Source organism: Aotus nancymaae, unplaced genomic scaffold (genome assembly GCF_030222135.1).
Source record: "Aotus nancymaae isolate 86718 unplaced genomic scaffold, 86718_ANA_hifiasm-v0.15.2.pri h1tg000021l, whole genome shotgun sequence".
Classification (NCBI taxonomy): Eukaryota; Metazoa; Chordata; class Mammalia; order Primates; family Aotidae; genus Aotus; species Aotus nancymaae.
The window spans coordinates 10,114,687-10,133,268 of NW_026988433.1; the positions used below are offsets into that span (position 1 = coordinate 10,114,687).

Below are 18,582 nucleotides of genomic sequence, written 5' to 3' on the forward strand. Positions count from 1 at the left end.
GCCCACTTCCCGGGTGTCCCTGCAGCTCTGGGGAAGTCCTAAGGGACCCAATGCCGGGAGGTGCCTTAGATAAAGCAGACATCAAGATTCAGAAAACCGTAGGGACCTAGGGCTGGGCACGAGGGCCAACCTGGGTGGGAGGAAAAGATTCTGGAAACTTCCAAGCAGATGCCAAGGTTTCTGGATTGCCTTGCAGCTTGCAAGCCACCCCCATAGCCGTCAAATTCCCTCTTAGACTAAAATAGTTTATTTGGGATTGCAGAGATGGAAGGCCTGATGTGGAGAGGGGAAAAGTGGACCAACATTTATTAAGCACAACTGTATATGGTTGATTACAATCAGCAGTGATTATGCACCAGGCACTCTGCCCAGAACTGACACATTGAACCTCATGCTCACATTTTGCGAATGAGGAAATAGGTCCAGAGAAATTAGTAATAGTAGTGGTAGTAAAGACAGCGGCTCTTTATTGAACTCTGCTTATCTAAGCCTCGTCCTCACTATGGCTGCAAAATCCTCCAGAAATTCCGCACCCTCTCTGACCTCATGGGGGCCTTCCCAAGAGACACTCCCGCCTCAGGTCTCTGGCAGGTTTCTTTCATCTGTGCAGAGTGCTTTTCCCCAGATAGCCACTTGGCAGACTTCCTTCCCTGTTTCAAGTGTTGCTCAAGAGTTACTTTTTCAGTGAGGTCTTCTCTGGCCCCCTGTTTAAAATTGATCTCTGGCTGAACACGGTGGCTCGCGCCTGTAATCCTAGCACTTTGGGAGGCCAAGGTGGGTGGATCACTTGAGGTCAGGAGTTTGAGACTAGCCTGGCCAACATGGTGAAACTCCATCTCTACTAAAAATACAAAAATTAGCTGGGCGTGGTGGCGTGCACCTGTTGTCCCAGCTACCTGGGGTGCTGAGGCTGGAGAATTGCTTGACCCTGGGAGACAGAGGTTGCAGTGACCCAAGACTGCACCACTGTACTCCAGCCTGGGTGACAGTGAGACTCCATCTCAAAAATTAAATAAAAATAAATAAAATAAAATTGATCTCTCTCTTCCCTCACCCCTATTCTTTTCATCCCACCTCTGTTTTCCGCAATAACCCTTATCTCTTTTTCTTAATTAAACTTTTTTTCTTTCTTAGAGACAGGATCTTGCTCTGTCACCAAGGCTGGAGTGCAATGGCATGATCATAGCTCACTGCAGCCTCGAACTCCCAGGCTGAAGCGATCCTCCCATGCTACTGGGACGACAGTAGCAGGCTACCACACTCAGCTAATTTTTTTTTTAAAGACAGGGTCTCACCTTGTTGCCCAGACTGGTCTCAAATTCCTGGCCTCAAGGGATCCTCCAACCTTGGCCTCCCAAGGTGCTGGGATTATAGGCATGAGCCACCATGCCCGGCCAGCCCTCCTTATCTCTCACACATATCATTTCCTTATTATCTTTTTTATTTTAATTTTTGCAATGGAGTCTTGCCCTGTCACCCAGGCTGGAGGGCAGTGGCGTTATCTCAGCTCACTGCAACCTCTGCCTCCAAGGTTTAAGCAATTCTCCTGCCTCAGCCTCCTGAGTAGCTGAGACTACAGGTGTGCACAACCACATCTGGCTAATTTTTGTATTTTTAGTAGAGATGGGGTTTTGCCCTGTTGGCCAGACTGCTCTTGAACTCATGACCTCAGGCAATCCACTCACTTCCACCTCTCAAAGTGCTGGGATTACAGGCATGAGCCACCCCGCCAGGCCCATTTCCTTATTATCTGTCTCCTGCATGAGTATGTCATCTCCAGGAGAGCAGTTATCTTTGTTATTTTTGTTCATGACACAAAGAACAAAGAACAGAGCCTGGCACAGTGGGCACTCAGTAAATATCCCTTGAATGAGTGGAATCTTCATAGCACCCCGGGAAATTGATAGTGCCATTTTACAGATGAGAAAACTAAGGCTCAGAGATGTCAAGTGACTTTCTTGAGGTCACACAGCCAGTGAGTGGCAAACCTGAACCCTTGCCCTGATGCTCTCTGTTGTCCCTACAGGTCTGGCCTCGCCCCGTGGACGACGATGGCCTTGCCCCCGTGAGCTACAACCTGGCCCTCGGCGCCTGCCGCCAGCCAGCAGGATGCGGCTGTGGAAGGCAGTGGTGGTGACCTTGGCCTTCATGAGCGTGGATGTCTGCATGACCACGGCCATCTATGTCTTCAGCCACCTGGACCGCAGCCTGCTGGAGGACATCCGCCACTTCAACATCTTTGACTCGGTGCTGGACCTCTGGGCGGCCTGCCTGTACCGCAGCTGCCTGCTGCTGGGGGCCACCATTGGTGTGGCCAAGAACAGTGCACTAGGGCCCCGGCGGCTGCGGGCCTCGTGGCTGGTCATCACCCTCGTGTGCCTCTTCGTGGGCATCTACGCCATGGTGAAGCTGCTGCTCTTCTCGGAAGTGCGCAGGCCCATCCGGGACCCCTGGTTCTGGGCCCTGTTTGTGTGGACGTACATCTCTCTGGCTGCATCCTTTTTGCTCTGGTGGCTGCTGTCCACCGTGCGGCCGGGCACCCAGGCCCTGGAGCCAGGGGCGGCCACCGAAGCCGAGGGCTTCCCTGGGGGCGGCCAGCCGCCGCCCGAGCAGGCATCTGGGGCCACGCTGCAGAAGCTGCTCTCCTACACCAAGCCCGACGTGGCCTTCCTCGTGGCTGCCTCCTTCTTCCTCATCGTGGCAGCTCTGGGTAAGTAAGGACTTCGGGGCCGGGTGACCACTAGGAAATCAAGTTAGGTGGGTACGACTGCCTTAGATTTTAAACATTTTACTTATGTGGTTCAGACATCAAACTGATATGAAAGGAAAACAGGACAGGCATGGTGGCTCATACCTATAATCCCAGCACTTTGGGAGATGGAGGTGGGAAGATCACTTGAGCCCAGGAGTTCAAAACCAGCCTGGGCAACACAGCGAGAACCCATTTCTATTTAATGTAATTTAATGTATTGTAATTTAATTTATTATTTATTTGTTTGTTTGTTTATTTTCAAGACGGAGTCTTGCTCTGTCGCCCAGGCTGCACTGCAGTGGCACAATCTCAGCTCACTGCAACCTCTGCCTCCCAGCTTCAAGCGATTCTCTTGCCTTAGCCTCCCAACTAGCTGGGACTACGGCACGCGCACCACACCTAGCTAATTAAAAAAAATTTTTTTTTTAGAGATGGGATCTCACAGTGTCGTCCAGGCTGATCTCGAACTCCTGGGCTCAAGTGATCCTCCCACCTTGGCCTCTCAAGGCACTGGAATTACAGGTGCAAGCCACAGTGCCTGGCTGCGTTTCCCTTCTAATTCTACCCTGACGACCCTGATCATCCTGTGCAGGGCTAACTGCAGGAAAAAAATCCGGAAACCACCAGGTGGTGAGGAAAGCACTCTTCCTTACTCATTTTTTTTTAAATTCCCTTACTCATTTCTTGTGTGTGTCCCCAGCTTTTCCTTCCGCAGCTACAAGCACATCAGAAGAGCAGGCGTCACTCCCCCACCTCTCACCCACATGGTTTTATGTTTTGCTCTTTTCACTTAACAATATGTTCTGGAGTTTTCCCGACTCGTAACTCATTGTTTTATTTGGATGCATAATATTCCATTGTGTGTCTATACCACAAATTATTTAGCTGGTCTCCCATTGTTTGACTCTTGGGTTATTTTGAGCCTTTTCCTCTGAACATGAATAATAATAATTATTATTATTGTTTTAGACAAAGTCTTGCTCTGTCATCCAGGCTGGAGTGCAGTGGCACAAACTTGGCTCACCGCAACCTCTGTCTCCCGGGTTCAAGTGATTCTCCTGCCTCAGCCTCCCAAGTAACTGGGAGTACAGGCACACACCACTACGTCTGGCTGATTTTTGTATTTTTAGTAGAGACGGGATTTCACCGTGTTGGCCAGGCTGGTCTCTAACTCTGAGTTCAAGCGATCCACGTGCCTTGGCCTCTCAAAGTACTGGGATTACAGGCATGAGCCACCATGCTCGGACTGAATATGAATAATTCTGTCCATCCACATTTCACATGAATGTGGATGGATCTGTAGGATAAATTCCTAGAGCTGGGATCATCAGAGGATAGACTAGAGAACCTCAGAGTGGGCTGGGCATGGTGGCTCACACTTGTAATTTCCAGCACTTTGGGAGGCCAAGGCGGGCAGATCACCTGAGGTCAGGGGTTTGAGACTAGCTAGTCAACATGGTGAAACCCCATCTCTACTAAAAATACAAAAATTAGCCAGGTGTGGTGGCGAGCACCTGTAGTCCTAGCTACTCAGGAGGCTGAGTCAGGAGAATCGCTTGTACCTGGGAGGCAGAGATTGCAGTGAGCCGAGATCGTGCCTTTGCACTCCAGCCTGGGCAACAAGAGTGAAACTCTGTCTGAAAAACAAAAAGAAAACATCAGAGTGTGTTGCTCGTGGTAAGATGCAACGTTGATTTGTAAAACTGTTATTAATATTTTAGTTGCGTGTGCTTACGTGCAAGGGTGGCCTGGTTGGTGATGTGAAATGTATTTGTGCCTGTGAGTCTTGTCCAAACGGTTTGAAAGCACCACTCAGCAACAGGGTGGGAAGGTGGCCCTGCAGGGTTGCAGCGCCACAGGTTCTGGGGGCAACAAGGCCTGGGCGCAAATCCCTGTCCTGCTTCTGACCCTACACGAGTTCTCCAGCCTTTCCGAGCTTCACTTCCCTCCTCTGTGGAATGAGGATTTTTAGAGTCCTTATCTCCTGACATTTTAGATGCTGAAAAAAAAAAACAGACAAGAGAGCTGGGTGCAGTGACTCATGTCTAATCCCAGCACTTCAGGAGGCCAAGGCTAGATCGCTTGAGCCTGGTGATATGTACCTATAGCCCAGGTACTTGGGAGGCTAAGGTGGGAGGATCCCTTGAGCTCAGGAGTTTGAGGTTGTAGTGAGCCGTGATGGCGCCACTGCATTCCAGCCCGGGCAACAGAGCAAGACCCTGTCTCTACAAAAAACAAGAGAAGGAATAAGTCCAGAGCTTGGCTTGTCATGGTAAGTGCTCAGGGATGTTAGCTATTATGAGTTTAAAAATTTTTAGGCCAGACACAGTGGCTCATGCCTATAATCCCAACACTTTGGGAGGCCGAGGTGGGCAGATCACTTGAGGTCAGGAGTTTGAGACCAGCCTAGCCAACATGGTGAAACCCCATCTCTACTAAAAATACAAAAATTAGCCGATGTGTTGGCACACACCTGTAATCCCAGCTGAGGGAGGCTGAGGCAGGAGAATCACTTGAATCTGGGAGGCAGAGGTTGCAGTGAGCCGAGATTGCACCCAGCCTGGGTAAGAAAGCGAGACTCCACCTCACCAAAAAAATACAAAATAAAATAATAAAATAAAAATGTTAACTGACTGAACACGGTGGCTCACGCCTGTAATCCCAGCACTTTGGGAGGCCGAGGCAGGCGGATCACGAAGTCAAGAGATAGAGACCATCCTGACCAACATGGTGAAATCCCGTCTCTACTAAAAATACAAAAATTAGCTGGGCATCGTGTCGCATGCCTGTAGTCCCAGCTACTCAGGGGCTGAGGCAGGAGAATCGCTTGAACCTGGGAGGCAGAGGTTATAGTGAGCCAAGATCCCGCCACCGCACTCCAGCCTGGGTGACACAGCGAGACTCGGTCTGAAAAAAATAAAAAAAATTAACTGACAGAGACAGAGCCTGGGAAGGTGACAATGCGATGCCGAAATGTTCTCAGAGAGGACAGGCGAACCCAGAGCTGGCCCCGGCGCTGCAGCCCTGTCCTCCCGTGATCCACCTCCGCCCTCTCGGTCCCATCCCCTCAACGGCTGTGTGAGGCTAGGCAAGTTTTTGGACCCCTCTAAGTCTCAGCCTCCTCTTCTGTGACGTGGGCATAGTAGTACTCTCCTCCCGGGCTTGGGAGGGTCAGTGAATCCATGTGGGTGAGACACCTGGGACAGCTTCTGGCACATAGGCAGCTCCCAGTAAGCACTAGTGGCTATGAGGACTGGGGTGACCCCTTCCCATTTAACCAGGCAGGTTCTCCTGCTCATGCTGGGAGGCCCAAAAGTCCCCTACTTAGGAAGTCACCTTAGATTCTGCCAACTGTGGCACCTTTGCGCCTCAGTTACAGCTTTGATGATGTAAAAACGATGCATTCAGGCTGGGCGCGGTGGCTCACGCCTGTAATCCCAGCACTTTGGGAGGCTGAGGCAGGCAGATCGCCTGATATTAGAAGTTTGGACCAGCCTGACCAACATGGTGAAACCCTGTCTCTACTCAAAATACAAAAATCAGCCGGGCGTGGTGGCAGGGACCTGTAATCCAAGCTACTCAGAAGGCTGATGCAGGAAGAGCTCTTGAACCCAGGAGGTGGAGGCAGCAGTGAGCTGAGATCGTGCCACTGTACTCCAGCCGAGGCAACAGAGTGAGACTCTGTCTCAAAAAAAACAAAAACAAAAACAAAAAAACTATACATTCATGCTGGACACAGTGGCTTATGCCTATAATCCCAGTACTTTGGGAGTCTGAGGCGGGAAGATCACTTGAGGCCAGGAGTTCAAGACCAAGCTGGCCAACATAGCAAGACCCCATCATGCATTCACCCTCCTGTCTCCCCTTCCAGGTCCCGAGCCCCTCGGGGGCAGGGGCCAGGTCTGACTCATCCTGGATCCCAGTAGCTGGCACAGACGGGCTCACTGAATGAATAAATGAACAAAAGTATGAATGACTGTCGTGCCTGTGCAGCTAGATGGCACCCCATGCCATGACCTTGTTTACCCCGCCTGCTGGGGCCCTGCCGTCAGCTGCTGTGTGCTTGGGGAATGCAGACGTCCTCAAACACTGCTGAGCAGATGTTCCCAGCTTGCAGGATTGTATCAAGAGTCGGGCTCAGACTTGAGGCTCAGGCCCCCAACTTCACTGATAACTTTAGGCAAGTTATTAACCCGGCCGACGCTTGCCCATCCTGAAGTGAGGGCTTTGTTGGGGTATCGTGAGAATGAAGTGAGAGGAAGCTTGGTGCCTAGCAAAAGTAAGTACTTAATCAATGTTAGGGCCAGGCACAATGGCACATACCTGTGATCCCAGCTACTTGGGTGGCCAAGGAGGGAGGGTTGCTTTGGCTGAGGAGTTTGAGACCAGCCCGGGCAACATAGCAAGACTCCATCTCAAAAAGAAAAATTAGGTACTACGATAATTAATGGTTATTTTCAATCAACAAGCATGCAGCAGTGCCCAGTTTTTCTGTACCCTCAGAATCTTAAACAAAAAAGGGCCAGGCACGGTGGCTCCCGCTCGTAAACCCAGCACTTTGGGAAGCCCAGGTGGGTGGATTTTGAGGTCAGGAGATCGAGACCACCCTGGCTATCACGGTGAAACCCTGTCTCTACTAAAAATACAAAAAATTAGCCTAGCATGTTGGTGGGCATCTGTAATCCCAGCCACTCGGGAGGCTGAGGTAGGAGAGTTGTTTGAACCTGGGAGGCAGAGGTTGCAGTGAGCTGAGATTGTGCCACTGCACTCCAGCCTGGGTGACAGAGTGAGACTCCATCTAAAAAAAAAAAAAAAAAAAGATGTATGGGGTAAGAGCACTCCAGGCAGAAGGACCAGCCTGTACAAAGGTCCTGAGGCAGAAAGGTGCTCTCTGTTCAAGAGCAGAGACCAGTTAGCTGGAGCAGAGGGAATGAGATGGGCAGGGAGAAGATAAGGTCACAGCTAGGAGCTCAGTCACGCAGGCCTCTGTGGGCTACTGTGAGGACTTTGGCTCTTACAGTCTCACTGGATGAGATGGGGGCTTTGGACTGTTTTGAGCTGAGGGGCAACAAGGTTTGAGTTAGTTCCAGTAGGATCCTGCTGTCTGCTGTGTGGGCAGGCTGATACCAGCAAAGTTGAGAACAGGCTACTGAGATAGTCCCAGTGAAGTTAATGACTTGGACCAGGGTCGGGGCAGTAGAGGCAGTGAAAGTGGTCGGTTTCTGGAGATGGTCTGAAAGCAGGACTGAGTATTTGCTGGTGCATTGGAGAGTTTCATGTAATTCTTGTGCAGATTTGGCAAGAGAGTTTCAGGCATGCTTTGCACAGCAGCCGGTACCCAGTAAGGCGATTATTAGCATTGGTGCTTGTTGGAATCAAAATGCTGTCACAGCTCACCATTACCTTATTCTTTTCTTTTCGTTTTTTTTTTTTTTTTTTTGAGATGGAGTTTCGTTCTTGTTACCCAGGCTGGAGTGCAATGGCACGATCTCGGCTCACCGCAACCTCCGCCTCCTGGGTTCAGGCAATTCTCTTGCCTCAGCCTCCTGAGTAGCTGGGATTACAGGCACGCACCACTATGTCCAGCTAATTTTTTGTATTTTCAGTAGAGACGGGGTTTCACCATGTTGACCAGGATGGTCTCGATCTCTTGACCTCATGATCCACCCGCCTCGGCCTCCCAAAGTGCTGGGATTACAGGCACCGCGCCCGGCATCTTCTTCTTATCTATGGGTAAACTGAGGCAGAAATTCAGGCTGGGTGGAACTCCGCAGCCTCAGCTGGAGACCCCATCTGGTTGAGGACTGTGGGGACACAGGTCCTCTAGACTGCCACCTCATGGCCCCAGCAGAGGGCACCAGAACTGCACAGAAAGTCTTGCTGTCCAAGCTTCTGAGCCAGGTCAGACGGCCCTAGCCAGACCTGCCTGGGGTTCATTCACTAACCTTTATTGAGCACCTACTGTAGGCCCAGTCCCAAACCTGGCTCTGCTCACGAAAGGAATTTCAGTGGAAACAGGTCCTGGGATGAACAGGGGCCTGGTCTGGTGACACCACTACTTCCGTAAGAGGAGAGTGGGCAATCTGAATTATTGGCGGGGGAGTCTCATTTCTGCTGCTGTAACAAAAGTCCATAGACGGAGTCATTTAGAAACAGCAGAAACTGATTTCTCACTGTTCTGGAGGCTGGGAGGTCCCAGATCACGGTCTTGGCAGGTTTGGCGTCATGAGGGCCACTTTCTGCTTCCGAGATGGTCTCTTGTTGCTGTGTCCTCTCACTGCAGAAGGTGGAAGGGTGAGAGACGGCAGACCTAGGCTCACAAGCCCTTTGAAAAGGGCCCTCATCCCATCCTGGAGAGCTCTGCCCTCATGACTTAATCACCATCACATTGGCGATTATGTTTCAGTAGATGAATTTTGAGGGATTCATTCAGACCACAGCAGGAAGGGGAAAAGAAAGAGCCCCCAGATTGGAAGCCAGTTTAGGTTTGAGTCTCAGCCTTTCCCTCACTTGCTGTGTGACCTGGAGCAAATTTCTCAGCCTCTCTGAGTCTCCCATTCCACCCCAGGACTGTTGTGAAAACACAGGCAAATGGGTCGGAAAGCACCCGGCGAGGCGTCGAGTGCCGCACCAGGAGGGGCGGGGTGGCAATTTCCAGCATTGCTTGAACCAGAATTGCAACATCTTCTGAGGTTCTAGAATTTGGACTCTGAACCCAGTGAGAAGAATGAAATCAACTTTGGCATCAGTCAGCCGCTGATTGCCATGTGGCCTGGGCGAGTCTTCTCATTCAACTTCACTGTCAGCCGGGCACTGCGGCCAGGCCTGTAATGCCAGCACTTTGGGAGGCTGAGGTGGGTGGATCATTTGAGCCCAGGAGTTAGAGACCAGCCTGGGCAACATGGCAAAACCTCGTCTCTACAAAAAAATACAAAAAATTAGCTAGGCGTGGTGGCATGTGCCTGTAGTCCCAGCTACTCGGGAGTCTGAGATGGGAGGATCAACTGAGCCCAGGAGGTTGAGGCTGCACTCAAGCCTGGGCGACGGGAATAAGACCCTGTCTCAAAAAGAAAAAGAAAGAAAAACAAATTAAATTAACTTTTCTCATCTGTAAAAGGGGGGTGATCCCAGGGCCTGCTCCAAAGGGAATGAAACAAAGGTCGGGAGCGGTGGCTCATGCCTATAATCCCAGTGCTTTGGGAGGCCAAGGTGGGAGGATGGCTTCAACCCAGGAGGTTGAGACCCGCTTGGGCAACATAGTAAGACCCCTGTCTCTACCAAAAAAAAAAAAAAAAAAATTAACCTGGCATGTTGGCACATGCTGGTATTCCCTACTCAGGAGGCTGAGAAGGGAGGATCACCTGAGCCCAGGAGTTTGATGCTGCAGTGAGCTATGATTGTGCCACTGCACTCAAGCCTGGGTGACAGAGTGAGACCATGTTTCAAAAAGAAGAGAAAGAAGCATCCTGTGGGAGCCGCGGCTCGATGCCTTGTAGCCTATAAATAAGAACAGCCAGGCTGTGTGGATGCAAGGCCCAGTGCTCCCTGTTCTCTGAGGAGGGGCCATTAGGCACCCTGGGGCTCCACGATGGGCAGCAGGAGTGTGCCGAGGGAGGAAAGCCCACTGGTGGAGTGGGCAGAGGGGCGGGTGTGTGGGCTTCTGGCTGCACACGCCCCTGAGGCTGCCCTGCCTCCCCCAGGAGAGACCTTCCTGCCCTACTACACAGGCCGCGCCATTGACGGCATCGTCATCCAGAAAAGCATGGATCAGTTCAGCACGGCTGTCATCGTCGTGTGCCTGCTGGCCATTGGCAGGTAGCCGGCTCAACCCCACGCCCTGCCCCGCAGAGCCCCGCCTGCACCAGGGAGGGAAGGGAGGGCCGTTCTAAGGAAGACAGGGGCCAGGGAGGCCCTGGAAATGCCCCTGGTGGGCCTGTCCCTCAGCTCGTCGCCCTGGGAACCAGCTTCCACACTGATTTAGAGCACCCTAGAACCACACCCTCTGGTCCCTGAAAAGGGCTTCAGTGCTCAGGGTTCCCCACTCACCCTCCCTAGCTGTTTTCCAAGCAGGAATCTGCTCCCAAAACAGTACCAGCTTTGTCTGAGCTGTTCTGGAAAGGAGAAGGGTCTGGCTGGCACATTTGGGTCTCTTGCCCCACCACTGTCCCCTTTGCCCTCACCTTGTGGGGGGCTCCTGCTGGGAATGGGGGGACCCCACAGGTGTGCCAGCCCTGGAGTGGGGCTGCGGTGGGGCTCCCACGCCTGCCAGCAGCGGGAGGGGCAGCCGGGTGTGGTCACTGGTCTGGAAGGACGTCCTGCTATAACATCTCTTATCTGCAATTAGCTCATTTGCCGCAGGTATTCGGGGCGGCATTTTTACCCTCATATTTGCCAGACTGAACATTCGCCTTCGAAACTGTCTGTTCCGCTCACTGGTGTCCCAGGAGACAAGCTTCTTTGATGAGAATCGCACAGGTTGGTCCTCCCAGTGCCCTAGGTGTCCTGGGGCTGGCCCCGCCCCGGCGGGCTTGCCTGGCTCTGAGGAATGAAGTGGGCGTGTGGGTGGTCTCGGCCCTCTGCCTTCTCCTCCTGCTGTTAGTTCAGGCTGGAACACCCCGGGCTTGGCCTGTGTCCTGGGAGCTTGCTTGCTCACTGAGGTTTTGGTGTGGGCTGAGGCCTCTGTGAGGACCTGGCCAGGCACCCGAGCTCCCTGCAGGGGCCAAGCCTTGCTTTCCATTGCCCTGTGGAAACCACCGGGGGCAGCACTACCCATGCCTGTGGCTGGCAGAGACCCTGCTGTCATGGGGGTCAGCGGGTGGGGGCCGGGGACCAGAACAGGAAAGACGAAAGAGTGTCCACCGAGATCCAAGCTCTGAGGCACACCGGCCTGGGCCCAAGCCCTGGCTCCTCCACTCACAAACTTCACCTCTCCGAGCCTCTGTTTTCTTGTCTGTAAAATGGGAACATTGATAGTAGCCACCCCGTGGGGTCCTTACAAAGCTCTTAGCCCAGTCTCCAACTTACGTAAGAAGTGTCTGTGCTTTTCTGCCCACCACCAGCCAGATCGTTACTTCTCTAGAAGGGAAAAGGAGTTACCCCCCGCCAGTGATAGGGAGGAACCATGGGTCTGAAGTCTGGCTCAGTCACGGACAGGCCATGTGACTCTAAGCGAGCCCTTCCTGTTCTGAGAGGCCAGCCTCCTCCGCTGGGGCTCTCAGAACAGTGAGATGTCATGAAGCTTAAGCAAGATGCTGGTGACTGGGATTGGCTTGGAGTAGCCCTCGAGGGGTATCTGCTCTTCTCTCCCCCCCCGCCAGCCCCGCCCACAGGTAGGGAGGCCCAGTTTCCCAGTGTCTGTCTCAGAGGCCCCTTAGCGTCCCCCACTGCCACCCCCGAGGCCCGGGTTGCTGCAGCGGGAGCTGAGCCACGTGTGTTCCAGGGGACCTCATCTCCCGCCTGACCTCGGACACCACCATGGTCAGTGACCTGGTCTCCCAGAACATCAACATCTTCCTACGGAACACCGTCAAGGTCACGGGCGTGGTGGTCTTCATGTTCAGCCTCTCGTGGCAGCTGTCCTTGGTCACCTTCATGGGCTTCCCTATCATCATGGTGGTCTCCAACATCTACGGCAAGTACTACAAGGTAGGCCTCGTGCCTGCTGGGGCCCCCAGCGTCCCCTCAGGAGGGGCCTGGGGCCGCGAAGGGCTAGCGGACGACTTTTTTGTTGTTCGTTTGTTTTGAGACGGAGCCTTGCTCTGTCGCCAGGCTGGAATGCAGTGGCACGATCTTGGCTCACTGCAACCACTGGTTCCCCTATTCAAGCGACTCTCCTGCCTCAGCCTCCGAGTAGTTGAGATTACAGGCGCGCACCACCACACCAGGCTAATTTTTGTATTTTTAGTAGAGATGGGATTTCACCATGTTGGCCAGGATGGTCTCGATCTCCTGACCTCGTGATCTGCCTGTCTTGGCCTGCCAAAGTGCTGGGATTACAAGCTTGAGCCATCGCACACAGCCTGAGGACTGGTCTTGACGCTGTGTTTGCATTCATTCATTCATTTGTTCGATCATCCAATAAGTAATTATTGAGCACCTGCTATGTCCCAGGCACTGGGATACATCAGTGAAACAGACAAGGCTCCTGCCTCCCTGGAACTTGTATTCTAGTGGCAGAGACAGATACTAGGTACCAGCAGCACAAAGAATGAGAATCCACAATACGTAAAAGATGGTCAGTGCTAAGGTGATACACGAAGTGAGGAGGAGAGGGATTGGGAGCATTGGGGGTGGTTGCAATTTTAAATTGGACTTGCTGGCTGGGCCTGGTGGCTTATGCCTGTAATCCCAGAACTTTGGGAGGCAGAGGCGGGAGGACCTCGTGAGCCCAGGAGTTCAAGACAAGCTTGTGAAATGTAGCAAGACCCCCCATCTCTACAAAAAACTTTTAAAAATTATATGGGCTTGGTGGCGCATGCCTGTGGTCCCAGCTACCTGGGAGGCTGAGGTGGGAGGATCGCCTGAGCCCAGGAGGTCAAGCTGTAGTGGGCTGTGATCGCGCCACTGTACTCCAGCCTGGGTGACAGAGTGAGACCCTGTCTCTAAAATGAATGAATAAATACAAGTTAAATAGGTCTTGCTGAGAAGGGGACATCTGAGCAGGGTCTGAAGGGGGCAGGTGTGTCGGGAGGTCTGTGCTGGGCAAAGGGCACAGGCAGTGCAGAGGCCCCAGGCTGGAACGTGCCTGTGCATATGTGGGGGCAGCGCGGGCCTGCCGTGACACTGACAGGGCAGCCTCCTGTCCCCTCGCCACCCCCCAGCACTCCCTCTGCTTCAGAGCTAGGCCCGTGAATCAGGTTTGGCCTTACCCACCTCCTGTGTCCCGAATGATAGGGTGCCCCCGAGCCCTAAGGGACAGACAGGCTGGGTTCCAACAGGCAGGGCTGTGACCCTGTGACAGGTGCAGGCAGCCCCCCTGCAGTCATCCAGGCCCACAGGGGGTACTTCTGAGCAAGGGCTGGATGCATGACGGCCTCCACGTGGTGCCGGGTAAGTCACTGTCACAAGTCCATTGGAGCCTTTGTGTCGGTGACCTGAGACCAGGGTAACAAAGGCAGCCGTCTCGGTAAGGCCGTTCCCCACAGCCTTCTCCAGCCACACAGGAGGGACCTCTTCCCGAAGTTCCAGGTCACGAGCCTCCCCGCTGTCCTCACCGAGATGAGAAAGTAAATCTATTCATTGGAGTCTGAGCCATTTCCGGCACTCTGCTCCCCACCCCTTGCTTCCGGCCTTCCCACTGGCCCCTGGGACAGAGCAGGAAACCCTGGAGCTCCCCCAGCCCCCACCTCTGTGTGCACTGCAGGCCCCGCCTTTGAATTCAGCTAAGGGAGGCCTCAGGAAGGCTCCGTTTGGGTTTTCCACCCCATACCTGAATGTGTTGTGAGTAGCCAGCGAGTCAGCTCCATAAGCCACACACACTGCCCGTGGCCAGACATGACTCAGGAAAGGTGTGGCTCCTCCCGGGGCACCCTGCATGCTTCCTGCGGCCGGGGCGTGACACATGGTCACGGGACACGCCAGTGCACGCTCCTGTCCTGGCCTCTTGGGCAGCCTTCCTGGCTGGCTTGAGAATCAGAGCATGGGGACGCCTGCAAAGTATGAACAGCTGCACACAGGGGCCTCTTCCAGGACGCTGGTGAACAGCAGCCTAGTGGCTGCACACTTGGGGCCACTTCTGAGCTCTGCCTGTGGTTAAACGCACATGATGTGGGCAGATTTCACAACCCGTGGCCCCTGCCACCATCTAGAACTTGGCTGGGAGCTCTGGAATCTCTGTGCCAACCCTCAGGCTCTCACATAATTTATGTTGATTATGTTAACGGTGCCCCTTTAATAGTTGGTGTTTCTTGTATAGTGTACAACCTGAACAACCATCCAGAGCATACCTGCCCTTAGGTCAGCACTGGGTCAGGTGTTGTGGCCCCTTTTCTGAAAGGATTACCAAAAACTGGCCACAAATAACCTCTTTTGAATACTGGGGATGACTTCATGATCAGCACCCCCCATCCTTCAGGACCTGAAACCCCAAGAACCTCTCTGGAGTTGACATCTGAGTGTGTCAGATTGAGCCACAGGGAGATAGGGGAGAGAGAGCTAGATCTTGTCTCTTTGTCCCAGGAACCTCTTGCATAGACCTGGTGCCGGCGAAGCGTGGAAAAACCCAGAGAAGCCTGGGGGCTCCAGCAGATAGTGAGGCTGTTTTGGGGTCTCCTCTTTCTTGTCCCCCTCCTGTTCATAGAGGCTCTCCAAAGAGGTCCAGAATGCCCTGGCCAGAGCGAGCAACACGGCCGAGGAGACCATCAGCGCCATGAAGACCGTCCGGAGTTTCGCCAATGAGGAGGAGGAGGCGGAGGTGTACCTGCGGAAGCTGCAGCAGGTGTACAAGCTGAACAGGAAGGAGGCGGCCGCCTATATGTACTACGTCTGGGGCAGTGGGGTACGTGCCCCTGGGCCCAGGCAGCTCTGGCTGTGGAGGGATGGGATGCAAACATGGGGGAAGCCCTCGAGCTAGGACATCAGACCTGCGTGTTGGCAGCAAGCTGCTGGAGAATCTTTCTTCTTTTTTTTTTTAAATGAGACATAGTCTTGCTCTGTCGCCCAGGCTGGAGTGCAGTGGCGAGATCTCAGCTCACTGCAACCTCTGCCTCCTGGGTTCAAGTGATTCTCCTGCCTCAGCCTCCCATGTAGCGGGGACCACAGGCACCTGCCACCATACCTGGCTTGTTTTTTGTATTTTTGGTAGAGATGGGGTTTCACTATGTTGGCCAGGCTGGTCTCGAACTCCTGAGCTCACGTGATCCGCCCGCCTTGGCCTCCCAAAGTGCTAGGATTACAGGTGTGAGCCACCTCTCCCAGCTGAGAATCTTTCCAGGCTTTCCAGGAAGCAATGCAGCCTCCTGTCTCCCTCTCACCTGGGTGTGGGGTGGCAGGGTGGGAGCTTTCTTTTCCCAGGCGGGGAAACATCCTTGCTGAGGCAGGGAGTCAGCAGGTCCCTAGGCCACTTTCGGGCAGGTCTCATGTCATAGCCACACACACCCCCGACAGTGTCTGGTGTGCTCCCGGGGGCGAGTCACAACCCCTCCTTGGAGGATGGGGAGCACTTGGATCATGTCATTGCCCCACTGGCCACACATGGGAGGTGGGCAGGTCAGGGCAGAGCTGGGGAGGAATGAGGAGGGTTTGGAGTGAGAGGGAGGAGGGAGCCAGTGGTCTACAGGGGAGACAGGGGACAGAGGATATCTGGGTCCTCCTGGGGCCACCACCTCCCAAAAGCACCAGCCAAGGAGGAGAGGAGGGGCTAAGGGCCAGCCCAGCTGGTGGAGCCTCTTAGCAATCTGTCCGCCTGCAGGGGATGCCTTTGCAGCTTCCACCAAAGCACGGTGGTCCAGACAGCAGCCTAGTTCTGGCTGGGCATGAGAAGGACAAATGGAGTCCCCGGCGGGGTCGTGGGCTGCCATGTGTACTCAGACTCCACTCCCTTCCCAGACATCCCCCAGGCACCGGAGGAAGGCACGGGTGCCGCCAGCACAGCCCCTTCTTCACAGAACCCCACTGGGGGAGGAAACAGCTCGTCATCCCCCTCTGCCCAGCTCGCTGTGTGACCTTAGCCAGGGCACTCGCCCTCTCTGAGTCATGCTCTTCCCCGCATGGCCGAGTTGAGGAGCCTGGGGGTGGCATGTGTGTGCCAGGGCCTCACAAAGAAAGCCTTGTTCTGCAGCCAAGCCCGCAGCCTGCTCCAGCTGGAGGCCTCTGCAGGGAAATGCTTGGGGCAGGGGCAGGCATGAATGACAGGCCTTGGAAGACACCCCTGGCAATGGCTGGCATTTCAGTTTCTGGCTGGGTCTGCCCTCACCTCCCTCTGCAGCCTGGGATGGGGCGGGGAATGGGGGATGGTGGGGGATCTAAGGCCCCCCTGACCCACATCCGCTGTCCCTCTGCCCCAGCTCACGCTGCTGGTGGTGCAGGTCAGCATCCTCTACTACGGAGGCCACCTTGTCATCTCGGGCCAGATGACCAGCGGCAACCTCATCGCCTTCATCATCTACGAGTTTGTCCTGGGAGACTGTATGGAGGTGAGGGATCCAGAGAGAAGGGAGGGGTGTGGGGAAGAGGGATCTTAACGGGGTAGGGGTGCTCCGGGGGCTCCAAGCAATGTGGTATTTCTCTCTAAGGTAAGTAGGGGAGATAGCATGATCATATCAAGAATGATAGTACTGGGCTGGGCGCAGTGGCTCATGCTGTAATCCCAGCACTTTGGGAGGCCGAGGTGGGTGGATCACTTGAGGTCAGGAGTTCGAGACCAGCCTGGCCAACATGGTGAAACCCTGTCGCTACTAAAAACACAAAAATCTGCTAAGCATGTTGGTGGGTACCTGTCATCCCAGCTGCTTAGGAGGGGAATTGCTTGAACCCTGGAGGCAGAGGTTGCAGTGAGCCAAGATCACACTACTGCACTCCAGCCTGGGTGACCGAGCAAGACTATGTCTCAAAAATAAATAAATAAATAAAAATTTAAAAATTAGCCAAGTATGGTTATGTATGCCTGTAATCCCAGGGACTTAGGAGGCTGAGGCTGGAGGATCACTTGAGCCTGGGAGGTCAAGGCTACAGTGAGCCGTGATCATGCCACTGCACTCCAGCTTGGGTGACAGAGAGAGACCCTGTCCCAAAAAGAAAGAAAGGGCCGGGCACAGTGGCTCACACCTGTAATCCCAGCACTTTGGGAGGCCAAGGCCAGTGGATCACCTGAGCTCAGGAGTTCGAGACCAGCCCGGCCAACAGGAAACGCCATCTCTACTGAAAATACAAAATTAGCTGGGCATGGTGGCACACGTCTATAATCCCAGCTACTTGGGAGACTGAGGCAGGAGAATCGCTTGAACCAGGGAGGTGGAGGTTACAGTGAGCCAAGATCGCGTCACTGCACTCCAGCCTGGGCAACAAGAGTGAAACTTAGTCTCAGAAAAACAAAAGAAAGAATGTTAATCCTACCAACGAGTGACAGCAGTGCCCTTTAGGAACAGAGGTGATTTCAGGAAATTCTCCGTGAGAAGTTGAAGTGATGTGGAAATTCCCATTTCTCAGAAAAGAAAACTGAAGCTCAGTGGCGAAGGAACTCACCCACCACGCTTGCTGGGGGACCGGAGCTCAGAGCCAGCCACGTCTGACTTCCTGAGAGGAAGCCTACTTCCAGAGTAGCGCTTCGGAAATGCAAGGGTGTTTTAGATTGTCTCAATTTTGACTTATGCACAAACAGATCCTGAGACGGGATTGGGGTGCAACTGATGTGTTTGGGAGGTGATCCCAGGAAACGGGGGTGGGAGTGGAAGGAAGGAAGTCAGCAGAGTGGGTGATGGAGCCAGTTACCGGGGTGGGCAACGGAGGCGGGATCCTTCTGGTGGACAGGGTGGGGCACCAGTGCCAGAGTCATCCCATCTGAGGACCAGGGAGCTGGGGCGTTCACACCCAAGCTGCCACCAGCCATTCCTCCAGGTCAGCCTGGGATGAGGGTGTTAATTCTCTTGTCTGCTCCACTACCACGAAAAAGCCCGCGGCCCGCGGGCAGTAAGAGTTTGGGCCTTTGCGTGCTGCGATTCTCCTGCCTCAGCCTCGCGAGTAGCTGGGACTGCGGGCGTGTACCACCACGCAACAAGGATGTTGGTGGGGTGTTCCCAGCATCTGCCACTCAGGCCATTGCGTCTGCTGGAGAGTCATACCTGCCGTATTATTTGACTCAGCAGTGACTCTGCCCCTGGGAATCCATGCTTCAA

General features: G+C 53.8%; 1 protein-coding gene across 1 annotated transcript in view; it reads left to right on the plus strand.

The window, feature by feature from the left end:
• The window catches only part of ABCB9 (ATP binding cassette subfamily B member 9), a 36,716-nt gene that overhangs the window by 4,274 nt on the left and 13,860 nt on the right, over positions 1 to 18,582 (plus strand). Inside the window, exons 2-7 of the mRNA XM_012447188.2 lie at positions 2,027 to 2,710; positions 10,453 to 10,567; positions 11,097 to 11,227; positions 12,192 to 12,397; positions 15,051 to 15,248; positions 16,756 to 16,884. Of these exons, the coding sequence (XP_012302611.2) occupies positions 2,110 to 2,710; positions 10,453 to 10,567; positions 11,097 to 11,227; positions 12,192 to 12,397; positions 15,051 to 15,248; positions 16,756 to 16,884 (1,380 nt within the window). The 5' untranslated portion in view covers positions 2,027 to 2,109. The remainder of the gene's footprint in view (positions 1 to 2,026; positions 2,711 to 10,452; positions 10,568 to 11,096; positions 11,228 to 12,191; positions 12,398 to 15,050; positions 15,249 to 16,755; positions 16,885 to 18,582) is intronic.